The sequence below is a fragment of the Tachypleus tridentatus genome, chromosome 4 (genome assembly GCF_004210375.1).
Source record: "Tachypleus tridentatus isolate NWPU-2018 chromosome 4, ASM421037v1, whole genome shotgun sequence".
Lineage (NCBI taxonomy): Eukaryota > Metazoa > Arthropoda > Merostomata > Xiphosura > Limulidae > Tachypleus > Tachypleus tridentatus.
The window spans coordinates 33906421-33933426 of NC_134828.1; the positions used below are offsets into that span (position 1 = coordinate 33906421).

The 27006-nt window shown below is 34.2% G+C and overlaps 1 protein-coding gene across 1 annotated transcript; it reads right to left on the bottom strand.

The window, feature by feature from the left end:
• Positions 1-1685: 1685 nt before the first annotated feature.
• Positions 1686-22079, bottom strand: LOC143248096 (glutamate receptor ionotropic, kainate 2-like). The gene is made up of 9 exons (XM_076496532.1): positions 21696-22079; positions 14728-14847; positions 13459-13667; positions 12712-12879; positions 9483-9653; positions 8960-9066; positions 6451-6541; positions 3180-3338; positions 1686-1787 (listed from the first exon to the last, which is right to left on the bottom strand). The coding sequence occupies exons 1-9, from the start codon at positions 21781-21783 to the stop codon at positions 1686-1688; spliced, it is 1215 nt and encodes a 404-aa protein (XP_076352647.1). The 5' UTR covers positions 21784-22079.
• Between the last annotated feature and the right edge of the window lie 4927 nt (positions 22080-27006).

A 27006-nucleotide genomic window follows, 5' to 3' on the forward strand; every position in this document is an offset into this window, starting at 1 on the left:
GATAAAGGCGTTGTTACTCATTATTTGTCGTAAATATTAAATCATGCAAATTTATCCGTTTCCATTTGAAGAATATTGAATATTTCCTCATACAAAATCTACTGACCTTTAGCTAAACACATTTTAACAAAGCTACTCTTTGAATTAGTAAAATAACAGGCAAATAGTGCACGGGAATGAATTATTAAAGTGCTTGATGTGAAAATAACAACATGATTTATTGCAATTAACCACATCCTACCTGTTAAGACGCAATTGGCACCTTCACCAGTCATACGTTTTGTATTATTTAAAACACATAGCGTAGAAAATATAAAATACATATTTAATTACCGACTTTAAAACGCGTATGTTTTGTGTATTAGACACACGTCATGTTTTATTGCTGATTCTTACAGGCGTGAGTCAAAACTATCACCCATCCGGCAACTATCTAGAACAGAGTTTCTCTACCTTGGTTCTATGGATAGGTTTTAGGGGTTCCGCAAGAAAACAAACCTATAATGGTAGTAATACCAGAACAAAAACAACTAAGAATGTCCTGTAATTATCACGACAATTCTAGCTCTCTAAGTGAATCAAAATATGACAATCGATCGGTTGAAATCTAGGTTTCCTATTGGTTATAAATATAATAAGGATAGATCTCAGGAAAACATATTAGCAAATTGAAAAAGAGAGGATGTGGCAGGTAAGTGTGACAGGAGGAGTCTGATGTTTTAGTGGATTGCTCTTTAGACAAATAAGATTGAAGTATATAAAAATGTTCTACCACGTCAGCTTGACAGTATTATAGAGTCTATTTTGTGTCAAATATTTTAGTTCTAAGAGGGGGTAAATAAATTAATAAATAGGCGGTTAACGTTGATCTCATAACTTTCTGAACCTAGATGTCATTTTAAAACTGAATGCGTAAAAGTGATAAAATCTTTCAATCCTCTTCAAAATTATTGCCGTGGATTGGAAGTAAAATACATTAACGAACTTGAAGGAAGCTACAACTGGTAATTCAACTTATTCTGAAACTGGACCATTAGTAAATGGTCCAGCGTCATGTAGTTTTCTAGTTTCTTATAATGGTTCCATAAATAAACTTAGTCTGCAAATAAATGTAGTTTTAATACTAACCCACTTCCATCTCCAGCAGCTCAGCTGCAAGTATGAGATTGGTTGTTTCGAATTTCAAGCAAAGCTTCACGAAAGTTTGTTTATTTGGTTTTTAATCTAGCGCGAAGCTACACGAGGGTTGTCTGCACTAGCCGTTCCTAATTCAGCAGTGTAAGACTAGAGAGAAGGCAGCTTGTCACCACCACCCACCGCCAACTCTTAGGCTACTCTTTTGTCAGTGAATAGTGGGATTGACCGTCACATTATAACATCCCCACGGCTGAAAGAGTGAGCATGTTTGATGGATGAGGGATTCGAGCCCGCAAACATCAGATTACGAATCAAGTGCACTAAGCACCTGGTCGTACCAGGCCTGTAAATATGAATCCTGACCCCTCTAAAATGTCTGTTTTTATATAGAGCGGGTAGTCAATTGTGTAACCTGGTGCTTAAAAATACAAACAAACAACAGTATATCCAGTAACTTAATCAGCAACATATATATCTAACCTTTTTAACAAAAAAATGGTTTCGAAGGTTTCATGAAAAGTTGTTCTTACGAAGAAGCACTTTACTACTTACGAATCTGAATGTGCACCAATAACTGCTGCACAAAGGACACCCCCTCCCAAGATGAAGTAAAAGTGACCCATTGCATTGCATAAATAGGTCAGCATATGCTACACATAGTAACGGAATTTAAATAACTTAAACCATAATATAAATATTCCTGGTATTAATTGGAAAGCCTGTATGTCACGTGCAAGTTGGATATCATTTAGGGCGAAATAACATGGTAGTGCATAGAAGAAGACAGCCTCGTGGAGCAAGAATGATTTACCCTTAGCCAATCATCAATCGTAAAGCGATTGCTCGTGATAAAAAAAGAATGTGACCTTGAACTGTTTCTTTCACGACATATTCGGATATTTATAATTATTCACAGTTAGAAATAAACAAAGCCAAAATGTCTAGAATACTTTCTTTGTAACCATAACATATTCAAAACGATTACCTGATATTAAAGTTGCTCAAAACTAAAGAATTGAAATCGCGCTTTAATTATTCGCTCTGGTCGCTATTATTTTAACGCACAAGATCACTCGACGAGAAGATATCACGTCATAACTGATCGTATACCAACAAAGTTGTCTTACTTGCATTTTACCTAAAAATGCCAAGAATGTTGAATATCCAGAAGTATACTGACAAATAATTTTGTAACGTAAGCAAATAAAAAGTAAATTGTTGCTCATAAAAACTATCATAAACAACATACGAATGTTAACAAGATAAGATAGATTTTGTTATTTCACGTTTCTCTTATGTATTGGCCCGGCATGGCCAAGCGCGTTAAGGCGTGCGACTCATAATCTGAGGGTCGCGAGTTCGCATCCCCATCGCGCCAAACATGCTCGCCCTTTCAGCCGTGGGGGCGTTATAATGTTACGGTCAATCCCACTATTCGTTGGTAAAAGAGTAGCCCAAGAGTTGGCGGTGGGTGGTGATGACTAGCTGCCTTCCCTCTAGTCTTACACTGCTAAATTAGGGACGGCTAGCACAGATAGCCCTCGAGTAGCTTTGTGCGAAATTCAAAAACAAACAAAAAAAAAACTCTTATGTATTATAGGGGAATCTACAATTAAGTATCTTCCAGTAAGTCTATGTGATGACTTTCGATTAACCAACTGTCAATTCTTATTTTTTAGCATTTTATATCACTAGGTAAAATAGCAATGAATTTACAGACTGACAACTCTAAAATCAGGGTTTAGATTCCCCTAGGTAGACACAGCAGATAGCCCAAAGTGGCTTTATTTTAAAACAAATAGTTTTTTTACTTGGCTACAAATCTAAACACACTTGGCAAATGAATGATGCAATGATTGCTTGAACTTGATTCGCTGTTTGTGTTTTACTCGCTCACATAAACCGAACTCATCTGTCAAGTGAAACAATGTAATAATGGTTAATACCAATAGTAAACCGAGTTTTAGCAATCCTCGCATCTTTCCCTCGGCAGATAACTTGTATTTTGTAACCTACTAAAATACTAACAAAACACAACTCGCCTGCCACGTGAAGGGTGTTATGATAGATAGAGTCCGGCGTTTAGATCTCGGAGTTCTGGTGACAAAAGTCACCACGTCGTAAATATAAGGAATGGTGAAGTCAACTGCTTCCTTTCTTTCTTCTGTAATGGATATTTTAGCGATAGCAATGTCTGCCTCCTGCAAAATAGCAAGGAATTCCTTAACAAATAAAACTTCCAAAGTTACTGTTATCTTGTGTACAATAAATCAAAATTGTATTTATGTGTATTTCAATCTTCCAAATATGGGAATCATATCAGATGATGCGCAAGGCAAAAAACATAAATATATATATATATATGATATTAAACATTATGAACAATTATTATAAAGTTAATATAGATAATAACACAAGTAAAATTTAAAAGGGTTCATTCTTATAATCAGTGGCCTTCCAACATCACTTATTGTCATATATTTTCTTATATAAGTAACTACTAAACGATACTTTAAGTAATAAATAACAGCTGAGTAACATTTTACAGTATTCGCATATGTAGAAAAACTACAGAAAAACCTTACATTCAGTATTTATGTCTAAAGACTTGAGTGTTTTTACTTTTTGAAGTTTTAATAAGTAACAGAACAAAATGACTGCTTTAAGAGAAACAACATGACAGCAATGGCACCATATTTCATACATTTTCTGACGATATATTTTTGAGCATCTAAAAATACTGATGATTGGTGGACATATCTGTACTTGTGGATGTTTTTTAACATGACCGTAGAATATTAAGTGTTCAGAAATCTGTGTTGTTTAAAGTATTACACGAATAAAACGTTGTTCTCACTAACTGTATTTACTAAAAATAATAAACATTTTAATCTACAGTTATTTGTTATTGCAAAACAAAGCTTTTTTTGTCTGAATATTGCGACCACATTTATTCAGTGGCAACTTCAAGCCAAGATAAATGGGGTCGAAAGATATATCAGAATAATTTTCTTTGGAAATAATAAATTATTGTAGTTTTAGAAACGCGTAACTTTTATTAATTCATTGTCACACAATGTACGAGTCAACCAATCAATGCTAGTTGTTTTTATTTTTAAAATTACGACCTCTATTATTGTATTGCCATATTGATGTTTCGTTTTTCCAAAGACAAACAGGATCATATCAAACTGTTATAAATAATGTAAAAACACAATGACATATTTTATTACTACACAGAGATATAATCATATCAAGTTGTTACACTCACTGTTATAAATAATGTAAAAACATAATGACATATTTTATTACTACACAGAGATATAATCATATCAAGCTGTTACACTCACTGTTATAAGTAATGTAAAAACGTAATGATATTTTATTACTAAACAGACAGATACACTACATGGCCAAAAGTATGTGCACACCCGACCATCACACCCATATGTGCTTGTTGAACATCTCATTCCAAAACCATGGGCATTTATATGAAGTTGGTCCCTCTTTGCTGCTATAACAGCCTCCACTCTTCTGGGAAGGCTTTTCACTAGGAACATGGCTGCGCGGGAATTCGCTTCCATTCAGCCAAAAGAGCATTAGTGAGGTCTCGTAGTCAGCGTTCCAATTCATCCCAAAAATGTTCGATGGGATTGAGGTCAGGGCTCTGTGCAAGCCAGATAAGTTCTTTCACACCAACCTCGGTAAATCATATCTTTATGGACCTCGCTTTGTGCACGGGGACATTATCATGCTGAAACAAAAAAGAGCATTCCCCAAACTGTTGCAACAAAGCTGGAAGCACACTATTTTCTAGAATGTTATTATATGTTGTAGCATTAAGATTTCCCTTCACTAAAACTAAAGAGACTAGCTCAAACCGTAAAAAACAGCCCCAGACCAGTATTCCTCCTCCACAAAACTTTACAGTTGCCACTCTGCATTCGAACAGGTAGTGTTCTCCTGGCATCCGCCAAACCCAGATTTGTCCGTCAGACTGCCAGATAGTGAAGCGTGATTCATCACTCCAGAGAACACGTTTCTACTGCTCCAGATTCTAGTGGCGGTGTGATTTACACCACTCCAACCGACCCTTGGCATTGCGTAGGGTGATCTTACACTTGTGTGCAGCTGCTCGGCCTTGGAAACCCATTCTATAAAGCTCCAGACGAACATTTCTTGTGCTGACATTGCTTCCCGAGGCAGTTTGGAACTCGATAGTGAATGTTGTTGCTGTAAAGATATGATTTTTACGCGCTACGAACTTCTGCACTCGGCGGTCCCGTTCTTTGAGCTTGTGTAGCCTACCGCTTCATGGCTGAGCTGTTGTTGCTCAAAGACGTTTCCACTTCACTGTTAATCGGGGCAGCTCCAGCACGGCAGAAATTTGACGAGCTGACTTGATGGAAAGGTGTCATCCTGTGACACTGCCACGTTGAAAATCACTGAGCGTTTCAATACAATCCATTCTACTGCCAATATTTGTCTATGGCGATTGCATGGCTGTGTGCTTGAAGTTATGCACCTGTTAGCAAAGGATGTAGCTGAAATACCAAAACCTACTAATTAGAAGGGGTGTCCACATACTTCTGGCCATGTAGTGTATAATTATATCAAACTGTTACACTCACTGTTATAACTCATGTAGAAACAATGATATTTTATTACTACACAAAGAGATAAATCATATCAAACTGTTATAACTAATTTAAAAAAACATAATGACATTTTCTTACTACATAAAGAGATACAATAATATCAAACTGTTACACTCACTGTTATAACTCATGTAAAAACATAATATTTTATTGCTACACAGAGAGATATAATCATATCAAACTATTACACGTACTGCTATAACTAATGTGAAAATCATCACAGAACTTGAACTGCTATGTTTTCTTCGTCTCTCTAATAAAATAATTTTAGTCGTCAGTAGAAACTAAAGTCTCAGGTACCTCTAAAGAGATATGATTGTCTAAACCTTTCTACTCATGATCAGTTTCTCATTAAGATGTGTAATTTTTAGCATATCGATCTTATCACATTGTAAGTAAATTAACTGAGAGTCTGTTTGATGATTTAAAAACACACTCGAATAATACGTTTTATTGTTATCTAAGCAACGCTTTTACACTTTGATAAACCCAGTACCATTGTTTTGATACTTATTACTTCCTAACTCAACTTAGCTGAACAGTGGATATCTTTATCTTGTAGATAGTGAAGTAAGTACTGATGATTGACTTACTTTGAAACAGAATTTGAACTCGACTTTGTTCACGACTCCATCTTGCCTTGTAAGTTACTTACCTTTCTCTGTACCATACCAACCAGACCAGTCCATGTTCCGTTTGGTAATTTTCTTCCCCACTCTCCATCTAACGGTGTCCTTATGACGTACCTAGAAAAAAAGATCCTAGTATGTAATTTCTAGAAAATAACATGATTGTTGCAGGAAGTAGTAATCTAAATAACTCTTACTGCACGAAAATCAAATAGCCATGAATATGTAAAGAAAAATGTGAAGTGTAAGAAACGGTTAAAGAGTTATGTAATTAGAGTTCATTAATTTCATGCTGTTGGGCCATTTTACACTTAATGGAGCAATATAAATGTTTCATCGAAAGTAGTTATGACCCTACTTCAGACTTATGCGCTGACTGGAAGGAAGGGAAAATGTCATCCAAGACTATGAAGTCGTAGTTCCACAGATTGTCATCAAAGGAGTACTGAGATATTTTACATTTGATAGAACAAAGAAATTTAAATAAGTATAAATGTTTAAATATTGAAAATATTATGTTAGTCTCTGATCAAAGCGAGTTACCTATATAGATGTTAAATACAAATGAAAATAATTATAAGTATAGCTAATTATGTACACTTTTTTTACATTCTGTACGTCAAAGAATATATAGTGTTGTTTTATCACTTAGGATTCTTTGTTTTGAATTTCGTACAAAGCTACATAAGGGCTATCTGCGTTAGCCGTCCTTAATTTAGCAGTGTAAGAGTAGAGAGAAGGCAGCTAGTCATCACCACCCACCGCCAGCTCTTGGGCTACTCTCTTACCAAAGAATAGTGGGATTGACAGTCACATTATAATGCCCCCACGGCTGAAAGGGCGAGTATTTTGGTGTGGCGGGTATTCGAACACCAGATTCTCGGATTGCGAGTCGAGTACCTCAACCACCTGTTGAATGCCAGCCCATCACTTAGGAATCTTCGCTGTAAATGTAACAATACATAACACTTTTCAGGCAGCTTAAGAGAGTTTGATTTGTTCTTGTTCCATATACCAGCCTACAAATCAAAATAACTTTTAAATTGAAATATGACAATAATAAATTTGAAATGTTGTAAAAATAAAAATATTAAATCTTCTAACTAGTACTTTCAAATGAGCGGGTATTGTGAAAAATTTGCAGTGAAAGCAAATATGAATGTTCTTTTCCACTTTTAACCAAATCTCCTTCAGTAGCTTTCTTAGAAAGATAATTAAATTCATATATTACAACATTTTGGATTTAGAAATATTAGTAGTATCACATTTAATATATACAACTAGCTGACATGTATGTTTCAGAGAAACTTAACATATTAAGTTGTTCGTGTCAGTACAGTCAGCTGTTTGTGTGTGCCTGTTCGTAACCTTTCATATTTTGAGAATGGTATTCACAGTTACGTGGCATAATAAATACGTTTCAACCTACTACAGGATATAATAGTTAACGTTTAACCAATAAAGAAAAGAGATAGGTAAACCAAAATATAAATAGGTAACGTTCAACGAATCATTGAATACAACAATACTTTTCAAACCACAGAAATTAATAGATATTCTTAAAAAAAAACAAGAAAGAAAATGATAGATAATATTTCACAAGCTACGTGATATAGCAGACAGTATTAAAAGAACCACCAGATATAATCAAATAAACCTAAACAATATTATTATTACAATCCCATGAAAATGATCATGAGTTGATTCTAATCGTCAAACATTATTAAGTTCAAGAATCAACATTTCTTTTAAACATTAAGAAAATTTTGTCTCTAATGCTAATATATTTGTATTAAAACTCATTAACTACAAAAAAAGTATAGATCTGTGTTTAAAATGTGGCTTTAAGAATTTTGTGTTTCGCGTGTTTAACGATTATTATCGTTTATTTAATTATCACAGATAAAGAAGTAAGACAATTTTTCCGAGCTTGAAAACACAGTTTTTTAACCGAAGATCAGTTTCGATCCACTGAAGAGCAAAAACACTGTTTCTAGGTTCTGAGTAAGTCCGTAACATGTTTATGAACTTTCGTGAATAAAATTCTGGATTTATTTCCCTGTCATGTGGTGGCGACATCAAAGAGAGACGAGGAGTGAAAGGCATTACTCATGAAATTCGTCTGTCTTCCCCAGTCGTTTCAGTAAATCGTATAATAAAACTGTGTTTCTCAGAATACAATATCTTCAGTTACTCAAGAGAAACACACCCAACGAACAATTTTCCAATCTCTGGTTAGCTCTGATCTTTTTGCTGCCGACCATAGTACAAATTGAGAAAATGTCGAAGCAACTCATAAATACCTGAAGCCAACTAGGAAATTAAACTGGAACCATAGATGGTGATGACATTGAATGAAATGTTTTATAACTATTTAATATATATCGCTATGCCTGTGTTATTATCTTGAAAAAAAAGTAATCCATGATGTTATATTTATATTTTAACCTTTTCTCTAAGTTTTAAGAATTTCAAGTTAAAATACAACTCTGAAATTCATAACTAATTTGCCTACTTAATAAGTAAGTGACTAACCTAAAGTTCATTTTCCTGGCGAGAGTATTAAGAAGATGGACTTCAATGCCATATCCAGCTTTTAAAGTCTCTTTAGGGTCTTTATCCAGTACAATGAAAGGAGAGATCTAACAAATAAACAAAAACAATATCTCAACACAATAACACTTGTTTCAACTCATATAAGTTGTAATCTAGCAACTACTTTTTTCTATTATAAGTATCTGTATTTCTTTTAGGCATTAACCTACAAACTGGCCTATATGTGTGTTGCTTTCCCCGCAGGAATGGAAACCCGAGTTTCAGTGGAAAACCACCTTTCGAGCCTTTCGAATGTAACATAAAACGTTTATAAATATTTTGAATCAGCAAATAAAATTGTTGTACATTCTAAAATTGTTTTGCTAGTAAGAATGCATTAAACCAAAGAATTTCCAACTCACCCTGAGTTAGTGGGTTAAAAAACTTTAAAAATTGTGTCTAATTCATTTTTTTTAATTTTGAAATCACATTTATGTGATACATACAACATATCAAAACTTACACTGACAGCAGAAACAACCAATTTTTCGCCGAGAAAATCAACAGAGTCCTGAGTGTGTAAATATCGAGATAAATGACCATTGAAGCCTTGCTGTGATGTCCACTTTCCTATACGTTTAAGTCCTCTACAGTGATAATTTTTACTGGATACTGCGTACATATTGTAGCCCAGCTGAAATGAAAAGAAACTTATCTATCACTACACTCATTTGAACGATTCTCTAAAAAACTACACATTTAACGTTGAAATGTTGAAATAAGAAACCGTTTGTTTGAAAGCAAAAGATAAATATAGAAAAGGGCAGATTTTATTAAAATTAATTGTTATATGTGTTTTCTGTTTCTTTTGTTGTTGTTTGTTTGCTTCTTTTTGTTTGTTTTCTTGAGTAATAAATATTTGCCTGGCATGGCCAAGCGCGTAAGGCGTGCGAGCCGTAATCCAAGGGTCGCAGGTTCGCGCCCGCGTCGCGCTAGACATGCTCGCACTCCCAGCCGTGGGAGCGTATAATGTGACGGTCAATCCCACTATTCGTTAGTAAAAGAATAGCCAAAGAGTTGGCGGTGGGTCGTGATGACTAGCTGCATTCCCTCTAGTCTTACACTGCTAAATTAGGGACGGCTAGCACAGATAGCCCTCGAGTAGCTTTGTGCGAAATTCCAAAAACAACAACAATAAATATTTGTGGAAACAAATCTAAATATAATTTTACATATTATAAACAGGAAATATATGTTTAAAATATTTCATATTTCTCTAGAGTGAATACAGTTATCACAACTGTTTGTTTACATTATACTAGCTAAGTAATCTGTAAAATCACTTGGTTGAGGCGATGTACGATAGAAATTCGCGCCTTTAATTCTTAATAGACAATTTGATTGGCTGTTTCTTCAAAGTATATAACTTAAAAACTGATGATTGGATTATCAAATAAAAATAAATGTATAAACGTAAATTATAATTACAAATATTGTGTACGGTGTCCCTTCTCCATTTTAAGCCTGGGTTGATGATAGTGACCATATAGCTACTGAGTAGATGTTCAGTAAATCCTTGGGTTGTTATTAAATTGTTTACATTTACATTTATTACTATATAAGATTACATTTATTTTATTATTATGTCATGAAATTATTATCAAAGCATACAGTAGTGTGTCATGCAGCCAAACAACTTGCAGAGTGCACTGTGTGTTATTAAAAGGAGCGATAGTTTTAGCACTTTTCTACTTTGGGTAGTACGGAAAGTGCTCTCCAAATTCTCACATGTTTTCATTTTATGTACTCTACCAGACTCTCACTTCAGGTACCGCATTTCAAGACAATCCACTACGAAATACAGAAGATATAAATTTTGGCTGAAGTTCTTCCCGTTCTTTTTGTCTTTGCACTAAAACTTTATTTGACAGAAAAACGCACTTAATTCTTATGGAATTTTTTGTTCACATTCAGTACACTGACAGATTTCTTACAACCTACAATTAGGAATCTTATTTAATGTAACTACAAGCCACATGTGCAAAGTTATTTAACAAAAACAGCTTAATTTTGACTAAAATATTTGCGCACGCCTACATAGAAAGTCAATTGAATTATTTTGTTCTAACAATTTTATTATAGTTTCAACTAAGAATAAAAATGAACTGTTTGTAGTTTTTCGTCATTCTAGTTTAAAAAGGCTGATACAGAGCAGCAAAACTATTGGGTCTGGTTTGAATTTCGCGCAAAGCTACATGAGGGTTACCTGCGCTAGCCATCTCTAATTTAGCAGTGTAATACTAGAGGAAATGCAGCTAGTCATCACCACCCATCGTCAACTCTTGGGCTACTCTTTTACGAACGAATAGTCGGATTGACCGTCACATTATAACGCCCGCATAGCTGAAAGGCCTAGCATATTTGGTGTGACGGAATTCGAACCCGCAACCCTCATATTACGAGTCGAGTGCCTTAACCACCTGGCCATGCCAGGCCCTCAATTAAATGAAATCCCTATTGGTAGCCAAACTGGTAGCTCTACTTATAGTATTAATATGAATTTTCCAGCAAATATTCATTCATTAGTTAGCTGGGTTGCATATTTAATTTTGCCCCCCCATCATGCCCCTCGCAGACTAGCTATCTAATGAATGAATATCTGCTGTAAAAGTCTTATCAATGTTATAAGTGGAGCTACCACTTCGGCTGACCAATTGGGATTTTATTCCCTTGAGTCATACCTTTAATTATTTTTGGCCACACTTTCTTTTAATATCTAAGGTGTTTTGATTACATAGAAAAATAACTGTAATTGGAACTGAATTTTAGCAGAATTATTGCAATATAAAGAATTATACATTTAATCTTCGAAAACCGTTTTAAAAGGTAATTACTTTTCAAACATATGAATTAAAAACTTTTGATTTACTAAAAGTACCAGCTTCTAAAGACATACTTGGCACCGTTAACTATTTCCTTGAAAACTTTTATTAATTTTCTTGGAAAACTGTTTTACCAACTTCAACCATGAGTGACCTAATGGTTAACTTGCTCTAGTGTTAATTCGATATTTCTTGTTTTGTGTCCTGTTGTTGCATAAACGCACTCTGCGCTTTGAGGCGCTGGGTCTGTACTCTAAGAATAACTGGCATTTCACGTTATTCGATCAGACAAGAGTAGCCCAAGAGAAGACGGTGGGTGCTCTTGACTAGCTGTCTTCCTTATAGTCTATCAGCTCAAAATTATTGACTCCTATTTAGTACGAGAAATAGAATAACTAATAAGTTAATTATTAGAGGTGTTGAAACTTCTATGTTAGGTTTATCTCTATTGTCCACGAGTTAATTTTGTGAAATATCAGTAAAACAAAGACAAATTGTGGACAAGGCTCTAACATTACTAATTTTCACCTTTCAGAACTGTTAACTTATCCTGAATGTTTAGTTTGGTTGATTAGTTAGTTTGGTTTGAATTGCGCGCAAAGCTACACGAGGGCTATCTGCGCTAGCCGTCCCTACTCTGGGAGTGTAAGACTAGGGGGAAGATAACTAGTCTTCCGACAACTCTTGAGCTACTCTTTTACCATCTAATAGTAGGATTTACCTTAACATTATAACGTCCCTAGGTTGACTGGCACTTTGGACGTAAAAACTCAAGCTTTATTTATCTTTTAACACATCTCCCAATATAACTTTATAGAATATAACTTTATAGAAAGCAAACATTTAAATCAAAATGTGCAAACTGCTGACCTTTGTTCCATTTTCCTGGATGATTATCATTGAACACAAACAAGGAATGTCTAGATTGGAGTCAAAATGTTCTTCACTTCTGTTATTAATGGATAAAAAGAAGACCCAGCGAACGTGCTGTAGGCATCGATTTTTCAAAAATGACTGAAAAAGTCCACAAATTATCATCTTTTAATTATTCAAGTGTTGCTATATAATATATAATAATTCATAAGTAATACTAATTTGACTCAAACCTCTCATATATTAAAATCCTTGAATTTTTATAAATAACCAATTTAGCAGAATATAAACTTTAAGCTACATTATTTTATTTGAGTTAAAGTTAAATAATATTTTTATACTGATCAGCTCATTTGTTTTAACCCATAGTTACGCATTAGCCTATCTAACCTCTGACCTCCGCAGGAAATCGAACCTAAACTTTTAGCATTGTAAGTCTCTGAACTCACTGCTGAAAATTAAACTAATTATCTGTTTTACTATAACCGACTTAAATACATTCAGTATCTAGCTTTCAACAAATTTCTTTATGTTAAATTTTTCTAATTTCATTTAAATTTGTATTTTTATTTACCTTTTCACTTTTGTTTATAAATTGGTTTGAGTTTGTTTTGTTTTTTTGCAATATTTACTCTCAATACAAATTGAAACTTTTCATGTGATGAGTTAATAAGGTGTGATTTTATAAATACATGTTAAGACAACACAAATCTACTGACGTGTTTTTTTTTTAAATATCCTTACCTGAAGAAAAGATATGTGGTTGTCCGTTTCATGAAAAACAAAAACAAAACGTAAGGAAGGTGTATAATTCTTCGACACTTCATATGAGAAGAATTTACTCTGAAATGTGCTTTCATCAAGATTGGTAAATTGTTTGACAGAAAGAACTATGGTTGTAATTCCGACTTTCTGAAGACCAGATACGATACAGTCGTAGTAACCAGCGCCACCTGTATTAATTAAAAGAAAGTCCATATTACTCAAGGATATTTCCAGTTATTAGAATGTCCAGAAATAAATATCATTTTTGAACTGAAAAGTTTGGAAAAGTATAAACCAGTGTTGTAAAACATGCTTTAATCAAAGTAAGCACCATTTGCTTCAACATACTTTTGCTAACGTGTAACGATGCTGCTTATGTCCCTGCTGTAGAAATCATAGTTTCTGTGGTCAGTGACCTCCCTGAAAGCTTATTCTGGAGCTGCATGGTTTTGAAAGCATTTATTGTTCAAAAAATTGTCAAAGTGCTTGAAAAAATAAAAATTTGTCGGTGAACGATCTGGGAAATAAGGTGAATGAGGCAGAACCTCGATTCCCAATTTATTCAATTTTTGGAGTGTCATCCTTGACAGGTCTCATAACACCAATTTTATTGATCTTCAGTCAGCTCATGTAGAACCCACTTATCCAACTTTCGTCTTTCTAATCACATTCAGGTTGTTGGCAGTGCTTCATTCGCTTGAGCCTAGATTTTCTGCAAGCTCACATACTGTTGTGCGAGGATCTGTCTCAACTGCTTCCCTTAATGTGTTTTCATCTAAGAATGGCTTCCTTCCACGACTTTCGTGATCTTTAAAACTTTCATCTCCATGGCGAAACCTGTACGTTCAGTGACAGATCCATGGTCGAATGTCTGATTGATGTTCCGTGTAGTATCGGTAGCTTTTTATTCAAGTTTGAAGTCGTAGAGGAAAATCAGACGAAAGTCCTTCTTGTCCATGCTGCCTTGATGATTGCGAAACTTACTCTGAGTAAAGTTTAAACAGCAGACAATTAAGAACTTGTAAGCGACAAACGTTGGATTAAACCAACCAACCAACCAATGATAAGTTGCTCAATATTCAGCTTCTAAATGTCACTTTATATTTGGCAACCTAATACTTATACAGTTTAATCTTCTAAACCTTTTTCAGATAACTTTATCACTTGGATATAAGAATCGTGTTTAAGTTGTTGTAATATCTTAACTGTAGTTAAAATCACGCGTACTAATATCTAACTTTAACTTACTGGCATCGTGAGGAAGTATCAGTGTCACGTGACTGAGTCGAAGATGTTGAGCCATGTCTATTACCACTTCAAACAGAAGCGGGATGATTTCCCTTTCTGCACTGACTTTCGAACATGACTCTATAAAAAAGTAATTTATATCTTTTTTACAGTTTCTCGATTGAAAATATGCTTAATAAAAATGTTTTTAACGATACTTTACAACTGTAAACAAGAGAAAATTCTCAACAGTTGCAGTACATAAAAGTATGACCTTTTTTTTCATTTTTCTTAGCAACATTTTTGTGCACCATCAATACCAAAACTGGAGCATGCGTATACCCGATTCGATTTTATTAGTAATTAGGTTCTCTATAAGCGTACCTTTAAATAAAAAATTCTTATGTAAGATATGATTAGAGTACAATAATCGATGAGACCTTGAGTGTGATCACAAACATCAATCGACAGGGTTTAACCTCCTCAGTCCAAAACTGTAATTAAATCTCAGAAAAGGAGGCCCTACATCCCAGATGGTTAAAGTGCTCACACTCGTAACTTGAAGGTCGCGGGTTCAAATCTCCATCATACCAAAGATGCTCGCCCTTTCAACCGTGAGGGCGTTATAAAGTGAATGTCAATTCCACTATTCGTTGATAAAAGAGTAGCCCAAGAGTTGGCGATGGATGGTGATGACTAGCTGCCTTCCATCTAGTCTCACACTGTTCAGTTAGGGATGACTAGCGCAGATAGTTCTCATGTAGCTTTGCGCGAACATTCAACACAAACAAACAGATCAGTAAACAGATAACGAGCTATCAGCTAAACTTTTGTACTTGAAAAAACAAAAAATCAAAACCATTAAAAAGGTACTTTCAAAATAGAAAACAGCAAAGAAATCATGGTCATTTTCTCTGCACTTTCCTTGACTGATAGATGTTTGAAAACTCTAAGGATGTTTACAGAAAAAAAAATAGAATAACTTCCTCTGTAAACAGAAAATGATAGATTCCTCAGCAAACATTTATCTGAAGTTAAGCACAAAGCTACACAATGGGCTATCTGTGTTTTACCCACCACTAGTATTGAAACCCGTTTTACAGCGTTGTAAGACCGAAGTCTTTGTGTTGTACCACTGGAGGGTCCTTTACAAAGCACATTTATTATTATACATCATTATGGGAAAATGATAGGTTCCTTGGTAAAGGCAGTGAATTACACATAGTAAACTGAAAATATTATGTTTCTTGATAACGTATGTCAATTACACAGAGTGAAAAGAAATTAGTATGTTCCTGAATAAAGAATATCTCATGTACAAAAATACTTCAAGGAAAAATAGCGATAAGCAAATTATTAATTACAATAAAAAATCTAGGTATCAAGTACAATACTCAGCAGTACATGCTCTTAAACTAAATAACAAAGTGGAAGAAGAGCTGGTTAGCAACATTCTGCTACCACCTGTATATTATGAGGAATTAATTGTCACTGCAACATCCTGCTACCTCCTGTATATTATGAGGAATTAATTGTCACTGCAACGTCCTGCTACCACCTGTATATTATGAGGAATTAAATGTCACTGCAACATCCTGCTATCACCTGTATATTATGAGGAATTAAATGTCACTGCAACATCCTGCTACCTCCTGTATATTATGAGGAATTAATTGTCACTGCAACATCCTGCAACTACCTGTATATTATGAGGAATTAAATGTCACTGCAACATCCTGCTATCACCTGTATATTATGAGGAATTAATTGTCACTGCAACATCCTGCTACCACCTGTATATTATGAGGAATTAATTGTCACTGCAACATCCTGCTACCTCCTGTATATTATGAGGAATTAATTGTCACTGCAACATCCTGCTACCACCTGTATATTATGAGGAGTTAATTGTCACTGCAACATCCTGCTACCACCTGTATATTATGAGGAATTAAATGTCACTCTTCTCGGTTTGTTTTGAATTTCGCGCAAAACTACACGAGGACTATCTGAATTAGTCGTCCCTAATTTAGCAGTGTAAGACTAGAGGAAAATCAGATAATCATTATTACCAACCGCGAACTTTTGAGCCACTCTTTAATCAACTAATGGTGGAATTGACCGTCACTTTATACAAACCACGGCTCAAAGAGCGAGCATATTTGGTTTGACGGGGATTCGAGCCCGCGACCCTCAGATTACGAGTTGTCTTATAAAATACAGTTGAAGAAACAATATCCATGTAATATCAGTAAACGCTGTTGTTAATGCCCAGCTTTACTAAGATTTCAAATGTCAGTAAGGGCTGATTTTGAAGTATTGTGATAATTCATAATAATTATAGATACAAGTAATAAAAACTCAGAGTCTTCCAATGACCATAAATTGTGTAAATACAACATTAAAGCCTTATGTAAGGATTTACATAACACCAGGTTAAAATTTCCATAATAAATACAACTAGTAAAACTTTTTATTAAAATTGTGTCTATATTAGAGCAAACGTAGTCATACATAGTCTTAAGTTGTTTCACAAAGTCACCTAATTCCTTAAAACTAGTTCATGTGGCTATTTACGCTTATATGGACAGGTGAATGCGATTAAATTAAAATAAAAATAGTCTAAAAAACGAGATTAGATAGTTTGTATCTCTAGATTATTTTTGAAAGAACTAGGAAAACAAAGTATCTGTGAAAACTCTATTGTCCTCTTTTCCAAAAGACTGATAGAGATTTGTCAACGAAAGTTGTATATTTGGAATAAATAATGTTAATACTTCCAACGAATACACAATAAGAAAACAGAATAAAAAAATAAATGCTTTACTAACTTAGAAAATTATCTTAGGCGTCGTTTCTTTCCTGTCATTTAACTAATTACACAGGACTGTAATGGTTTTATTGTCTTGAATTTTTTACACATTCTACAGTAATTCCTGTACGCTGAATCCAAAAATGATATCTATTTTTCTCCATCACGTACAGATTTTTCATAAAACGTCGTATGTACAATTAATTAAGCGAATCATTTTCTTTGAAATCGTGTTATATTTTGTTATACTTAAGATTATGATAACCAATAGCTATAGATTTTTCTAGACCAGTCGTGATGTGATAGTCTTATCTACCGTTCTAGAACTTCCTAGAAATACACCACTAGCATATAAACGGTTGACAGACCTCATGACGTGTCATTTTTGAAAACCTTTTGTTCGTGCACTTTGACATTATTGTTTTCAATATTATTTATTCGTCGCTATGGCAACATTATGTTGTGTAAATAATCTGAACATATTTGATATATTTATGATAAATGGGTTTTAAGTTTGATCTCAGTACAAGTGTGTTTTTTCCTTCCCGATTTCTAAAAAACGTTTTATAGAAAAAATGAAGATTACCTTCGGAATCTGTGTAACTGAATTAAGAAATATCAATTATTATAACTATAACTTCTTTTACGATGTTTATATTTGCAATTAAATTAATTGTTTACAGTTTATGGCTAAATACGTATGTTTAATTAGTTCATAATTAAAAGAAACTACAAATCTTGCGTTTTTTATACTGGTTTACTAGAAATTGCTGGGTATCGACTGTAACTGTACAGCATTTTAAAGACCTTTTATCTGCCGAAGATAAAGCCCAATGAAGCCCAAGTTCCACTTTCTCTATGAAGAGGGCAGATTATCAACTGTCATTGTCAATTATCATTATGTTGAAAGTAGATATTAAATTATTAAAATGAATTTGACATCGTTTAATACTATTCCATAAATACATCATTAACAACCTGAATTCTTAAGCAATGTATCAAAGAGATGACTTACACTAACAGACCCGTCTCTTAACGGATTGTTTAATGTTTGACATAAACAGCAAAAGAAAAGTCGATTAGTTTAAATTTTATTAACAATTTGTGTGAGTTCCAAATCTGACAAAGCCACACGAGGGTGTTTGCGCTAATAGCCGCTAATCTTGGATGTATAGATTAGAGAAAGGCAGCTAGCAAACATCATCAATCATCAACAGGCCCAGTGCAGAGCGTGATGTTTTGAGGTTGTTGTTATTTTAGCTGTAACTGGATACGAACCTGGAAATTCCTGCTTTGCAATCCAGCGTGATAATTATCTAGCCTCGCTTGGTCAACTGACATAGGACAAGTAAAATGAAATAACACAAAATAAATGAACTTTGTTTCTCCAATTTAAGGCGGTGAATATTAATGCGAAAATAATAATATATAAGTTAGACGCTGTTGAAACTGTTCACAAAATCAACAATTCTAGACTTCCAGAAAATTAATCTTCTTTGTATAAAAAAAAATAGAATATTTGTGACATTTTTGGATTTGAGAAATAAAAATGAACAGTTATATGAAGCTAAGTTTATTTTTTTGCTGAATAAATCACAGATTTGGTCAAAATAATAACGAGTCTTAAATTTCTAAAAAAAAAAGAATCAAAGTGTTTTATCGAGATCAAGTGCTCCATAAACGGGAGGGAATCCAGCTCTAAGTAGGCCTGGCAAGGCCAGGCGGTTGGGGCGTTCGACTCGTAATCTGAGAGTCGCGGATTCGATTCCCCCTCACACCAAACATGCTCGCTCTTTCAGCCGTGGGGGCGTTATAATGATAAGGAAAATCCCACTAATTGTTAGTAAAAGAGTAACCAAAGAGTTGGTGGTGAGTGGTAATGACTAGCTGCCTTTCCTCTAGCCTTACATTGCTAAATTAGAGATGGCTAGCGCAGATAGCCCTCGTGTAGCTTTGTGCGATAATTCAAAACAAACAGACCAGGTCTAAGTGGACTCAGCGCCCCACTGTAGAAACTTTTAATAGCTTCACTTTTAAGTCCAAGAGATATTTGTCGGTAGAAACCTCGAATTATTTCTCACAGTCTTCTAAGGCTTAATCATTAAGATTTTTCACTTCGCATTCACTTTCTATTTTAAACCAAACAGGAATTATTCTCCGTTATTTTGAAAAATACTCTATTTTATGTCATGTTTTATAGGAACTTTGAACCTGCAATAATCGATATAAGTATGTAATACAAACTTATAATTTGAATACTTCAAAATACGTAAATGCGCAGTTTTAACCATTATTACTTTTATTTAAATGAAAAATGTATTTTAGCTGCCTTTAAGTTTTAATTTTGTTTACGTTCTGGAGTCGTTCAAAATTAATAAATTAAAATAAATAATATACATGAAAATTTAATTTTAGCAAATAACATAGAATGGTGAATACATTTTATATAACTAAAGTATTTGGTATTCGAATAAAGCGTTCCCCATTGCTTAAAAAACTTTTGCTAGGGTTTGAACCAAAAAATGAAACTACTATTTACACTTATAGCGTACTCGCACTTAAACCTTTGAAGTGTTTGTTTGTTTTTAATTTCGCACAAAGTTACTTGAGGACTATCTGTGCTAGCCGTCCCTAATTTAACAGTATAAGACTAGAGGGAAGGCGGCTAGTCATCACCACCCACGGCCAAATCTTGGACCACTCTTTTACCCACGAATAGTGGGATTGAGCGTTAAATCATAACGCCCACATAGTTGAAAGAGTGAACATGTTTGGTGTGACGGGGATTCGAACCCGCGCCCCTCAGGGGGTTCAGTTTAGAGAGAGAGAAATCAGAAGAGTTCTCTCCCCAACTGGAGTGTTCAGGAACTTTGTAGTTCCTCTTCGTCCCCTTATATGAGAAATGTTTTAAAATATCCGTGGAATTTTTACTTTATTTTTAACATTTCAACAAATCGAGTGGTGTATTTGTCAATGAGAGGAAGGACGGGAAAACTGGACGAAAGCAGCGAAAGTGAAGTGAGCCGGACCTTGGCTCGAGGACGGAGTACACTGGCGGCTGGCGAATAGATTTTTAAAATTTACTGTGATTGATTAGATACCCTTGACTGGGTAAACGGCCTTTTTCAGAATGAGGCTGGGACCTACAGGTCCGATGCCAGAGATTTTGCTGTGGGGGGAAACGGGAGTACCCCCGAGAAAACCCACTTTCACGGCCTGGGCGCCGAATAATCTACCCAGACCGTGCCCGTCTTTTATTCTGTAGCTTCCCGACACGTTGACCAATTGGACATGGCTGACCACTACCGAAAGACATAAATAATTGAATTTAATAATTTACCGACCATCCTTATCAAAGAAACAAAACAAAATTCTACAAATTTATTTTCCGTAAAATAAAAAAATATATATCATATTTTTGTTGGTGTTTTTTTTTTCTATTTTCAAAGATTTTTCTTAAGGCCAAAAATGTGTTAGTCAGAAAACTGGGAATTATGGTTAACATATCAGTACTTTACATTAAATTGATTTGAAGTTAAAAGTGTTTATTGATTTTAGTCATTTATCAGTAAAGGTTAAACTCACTTTATTAGTTAATATAATTTTGAATGAGAGAAAGATCAACGAGAAATTTTAGAAACTGAAAAAATTATTATTTTATATGAATATTTAATTAAGTTTCATCTCTGCTTCACTGTCCATTACCTTCACAAATTTCAATTTCTCTTGAACAAACTACCAATTCCGTTTTCTTAATGGAATGAAGCTATTTCTCCAGTTCTATTTTTATATCAAGCAACATTCGAGTAACATAAGAGTTTTTCCTTTTCAAGTCTGTAATAAAAGTTATTAAACCATTTCTTTTCATTAAACCAGTCGTCTAATACAACTGTGAATTTTAAACTAAAGTACCTTAGAAATGTTTTTATTTGTTTATGGGGAGTCAGTTTCCTACAGCCTTAAAATTGTATTCTAATTTATGCCAAAGTTGTAGAGCAGTTCCTTAATTTTCGTTATAAAATGAACCAAATGACTATAAGTAACTTCCCATCATCACAACATTGGGTAATAAAAATAGAACAATTTGCACAAGTTTCTCTTCAAATGATCAAATTTATACTTACTAGTTTGTTTCTTGTATACACTATTTTTATTGACATGTGATACGAATACTTACCGCGATAATTGCTGGGTACACTTACTGTAACATTACCTGATACTGTAACAGGTAACAACAGTATTAAAATAAGTCTTCCAAGTACCATCAGCAAAGTTACAAAGTTCGAATTCGGTGCTTTCTTTGTAGAGTTAAGTGGCTTTTTTCACAATAACTCTTTCCTTTAAGAGTCAAAACTACCATTAACGTTCTAACAGATATCAAACAAGCCGAGAACTATTTTACTTTACAGTAAAAATAGCAATATTTTACGAACTAACTATCAAGGGTGGAAATACAAGTAAATGAACATTCCAACAGTTTATGTTTAAATAGAAGTAATGTGTTTTATATTATCCTGCTGGAAATAATGTAACTGAGAGAACAGAATAAGCTATCCACAAGTAGTGAGAAACTGAGCAAACTTTGATAACCTTAAAGAAACTGTGCATAATATTAAATTATCATTAAGGTTATTGATCGAAAACGAGCGGCTGTTCCTCGATCTCTGATTGGTATGTTCTGTATAAAGGTCTTTTATAAGCTGTACGAAGAGTAATGTAAAAATAAGTAATTACGTTTCACGTGAGGTTTTTACTTCATTTTTGTTCTTTCACAACACGAGAAAAACTGAAGGTCATTTTATCAAACATAATACACTAATTCCTTTTTTTAACACGTATTCCAATTTCAATTAGTAGATACTGTGTTTGAAATAATAATCCGTGAACCTGACGATGACCGAAGAAGGTTGTTCGCTCCTCTACATGAAAAAATTCCTCAATCCATACCAACTGTTTTTACATAGATACTGTGTTTGACGAAATATAGAAAATAATTAAACTTATTATGGTCCTTGGTAGAACAGTAATAAGTCTACGAACTTGTAACGCTAAATGTGGGGTTCGAGTCCTCGCTGTAAACACAGCAGCTAACCCAATGTGGCCTTGCTCTAAAACAAACACAAAAATTTCCCAAATATAGTTTTCTCTCCAGTCGCTAAATAATAGGTTTGCAATTTTGCAACACTAGATACTGGGTTTCAATACCCATGACGAAAATAACACAGGTAGTCATTGAGTAGCTGTGCGCTTAGTGACAAACCAAACCTAATATAAAAAATTTTGACCTGAGACAATGACCCTGGATTTCACGTAGTTAATACAGTATTCTCCGATGTATTTTTAAAAAAATACTGAAAAATATCCTTACAAGGTATATATATAATATTATTATCAAGAAACATAAAGGAAGAACATTATATGTGTAAAAGAATGATGATAGACGAGTGGAAAGATTTGGATTTAAGGGTATGCTATCCTCTGATGGCGATAACCCCTGAGAAGTTTGTTGGGTTTTTTCTTTAGGTTAACCACAAAGCTATACTGTAGGCTATAAGTTCTCTTCTCAACGTAAGTATTGAGCACCGAATTTTAGCGTTCTAACCATTATGACTAACTACTTAACCGTAGGGTAGCTATCTTCATTGGAAACTAAAATAAATTTGTGTGCCATAGCATAATAATCTACTGTAATACATGCTATGAACATATACAAATATATTTATAAACATTGCACAAGGAAAGGCTTTAAGTTTAAAATGAAACGTTGAGAAAAATGTATAGGAAAATAATATAAGTTTGTCTGCTTGAAATTTAGCCCAAAACTACACAATGAGCTGTCTTCGCTTTACCCATACGGATGTCAAAACAAGTCGTCAAGTGATGATAAAATTACTGTGTCGTCTTGTATCATACTCGTTGAATTAGTATTAGTCATCATTTAGTGGTCATCATGTTTTGTTTCGTACTTTAAAGTTGAGAATTAAACTGATTCTTGGTTTGAACTGATCTTATGCAAAAACAGATGTAATGCAATTAATCAACAAAGATTTTAAAGCGCATTTATGGTATGATTTTGACATTATTTTAACATGACGCGTGAATGCGTTTCGTTTAAAATATTACACAGTTATGATTCATCTCTCTACTAACACATTCGAAGAATCAATGTGCCTTTTGTATATTGCTAGGAAAGTTTAATCAGTTACTAATAACTGTGAATAAATAGTCTTTACCTTTGTGTTAATGACAGTTTAACCCACAAATACCACTAGAATTCGTATGGATCTTGTCAGCTTTTATAATACATTTTTATCCATCAGGTCATCTCATAAGTAATGTCTGAAAATTTACTACAGAAAGTACATCATCATTTTTGTCTTTGTAGAAGGCTTTAATGACTAAAATATGTAGTAGGACGTATATAAAAATGTTCAGACAAATAAAAGAAACTAACCCAACTCCACTTTTTCAGATCGTTAATCAAATAAATCCTCATGAACATGGAAGTGTCTGAGGAGCACATTAGGCATATAATGCTTTATGAGTTTAAGAAAAGCAATAGTGCAGCATAAACTACTTCAAATATTCAATTTATTTATGGTCCAGAGTCTCTGAATGAAACAAAATGTTGGAAGTGGTTTCAGAAATTCAGATCAGGTGACTACAGCTTAAGTGATGTACCATGTTCAGGTCGTCCAGTTGAGTTTAATGATGACTTGCTACTGACTGCACTTGATGAAGATTGTGCTGTAATAGTTGAAGAACTAACACAGCAGCTTAATTCAACCCGTTCAACAGTTCATCGTCATCTGCAACAGCTTGGAAAGGTGTCAGAACTTGGAAAATAGGTCCCTCATGGTCTGACAGAAGCCAACCTTAAAGCAAAAGTGGACATTTGCACTCTCTAGCAGTATAAGTACGAAGAAATACGGAGAATTAAAAAAAAATACTAATTATAGTATTATACCATTAATAATAACAAACTTACTAAATGATTATGAGACTTAGGTAGTGGTGTTTGCTATTAGCTACAAGAACATAAGATATCCGATGACCTTAGTCTTCCTGGTTAATATTATCCGTTAAAGAAACAAAAATGTACTAAGGATAATGTTAAATAATATTCTTCCACATTCTTTCTTTTGTTGTCATATCCTTAATTTAAGACTATAATACACCAATATTTATAATAAGATGTCCAATCGAATACAAAAATTTATAATATTTTACCTAATTATAAGAAAGCAATAGAATTAGTTTTATTTACTCTAAATTTTAAAATAAGTCTAATTTAACCCTAATTCCAATATTAATTTCACACTCCATCAAACAGCGCATTAGCCGAATTGTGAGGGCTTATAATTCAAAAGATCGAGTTATATGCTGAAAGCAGCGGAAGATATAGATTAACTAACTGAGAGATGTCATTGCATATATTACAGCACTTTCGGTTTCACTTTTATATACATCTATATTTATTATTAAATATTGAGTACAAGATACAACGTGTCTGGATATTACTGTACAATTACCAGTAATGTAAGTCTTCTATTGGCTTCCTTTATCTCTTAATGGCCCGGCATGGCCAAGCGTATTAAGGCATTCGACTCGTAATCCGAAGGTCGAGGGTTCGAGTCCACGTCGCACCTAAGATGCTCGCCCTTTCAGCCGTGAGGGTATTATATTGTGACGGTCAATCCCACTATTCGTTGGTAAAAGAGTGGCCCAAGAGTTGGCGGTGGGTGGTGATGACTAGCTGCCTTCCCTCTAGTCTTACACTGATAAATTAGGGGCAGCTAGCCCAGATAGCCCTCGTGTACCTTTGGGCGAAATTCAAAAAGAAAAAGAAAGAAATTTAGCCCTTAATATCTTGTGACCATATTTAACCAAACCCTCCATTATTCGTTTTAGATCATCATCGGGCTAGAGTCTCTCGTTCATTTTATTTCTAACGGAGAATTTATTTCTCATTCTATCCATTAACGGAACACACCATCACTTATTATACTGTGAGAAGAATGACATGATATCCTTTAACTGGGGACAAATCTATATATTTGCTGGGCATTTTCACATTGGCGATTGGTACATTGCCTAATGAATCTTTGGCTATTCGCAAATTACCAACTATTTGTCTTCAAGCATTTAGAGGTACGGGTTTTTATATGATTATGGAGAAGCCACGAACGCTGTATTGAGGTGTGTGTAATTTTGAACTGTCGATCCTCTCCAGAATAACCAGATAACAATATACGCTGCCATCTTTTGATTAATTCTGTTACCAACGAAATGGGAAATTTATAATAAATCACATTCTCACTTTACGGACGAATGTGAAACGACGATTGGTTTCGTTTGTCTTTTATTTCGCTCAAAGCTACACGAAAGCTACCTACTCTAGTCGCCATTAATTAACAGTGTAAGACTAGAAGGAAGGCAGCTAGTCATCACCGCTCCCCGCCAACTCCTGAGCTACCATTTTATCAACGAATAATTGAATTGACCATCACATTATAACGCCCACACAGACAAAAGGGCAAGCATGTGACTGCAATTCTAACCCTCGCTCCTCAGATTACGAGTCGAACACCTTATCTACCTGAACTGTATGAAAACGCGTTGGTTAATTAAGGGTTACGGGATTTTCTCATAAAGATTATTTAGGCAGTTCGTTCACCATGTGGACTAAACTGTATAGGAAGACCTCATGGAAAACGTAACATATAATACAAAAGTATTTTCTCAAAATCATAAAAAATAAAATAGTAGAATAAGTTCATAAGAATCTCGGTCCAAACTTTATGGCGTTTTTTTTTCTATTCAAAATATGATTATGTCATCTGTAGACGTCCCTCAGTGAAGTTGCGACAGATTCAGGGACTGTGATTCAGCCTTCAACAAACCGAAGTTGAGCATGCAAAAATTACGTTGGGAAGTCAAAATGCTAACTTAAGTCAAAATTGTCTTCCCTGAAATTTTGCATCCATACCAAGTAGACCCTGAGGGTGTGCAAATGGGTATTATTACTATCTTTATGCACATGCACATGTACATATTTTTAATTAGACAAGTTTGCAAAAAAAACATATAGAATAGAAATGATTCTTTGTATTACTAATATAAATCACAGATAGACACGCAAGTGCGTGCGTGCGCATTTTTTTTTTAAGGAGGCAGCCTAGCGAAAAACCTCATAGAAAACAAATGGTTCCTTATATAACAACTCTTAATATACAGGAAACCCAGTGCATTTTGGTAATAATAGCTTTTATATCGTGTTGCTTAACAATAAACGTATAACCTAATATTGTTGTTAATAGTCTTTATGTTATGAAAGTATAAAATGAAATATATAAACTACTAAACTTAAAATATATTTTTTATTAAAAACGTTAGAGATATAACAGAAAACACCTTAATCGAGAAATGATTTATGTTTAAAACTGAATCGACATTTTTGCGTGTATGATAAATTTCATGTACTTGAA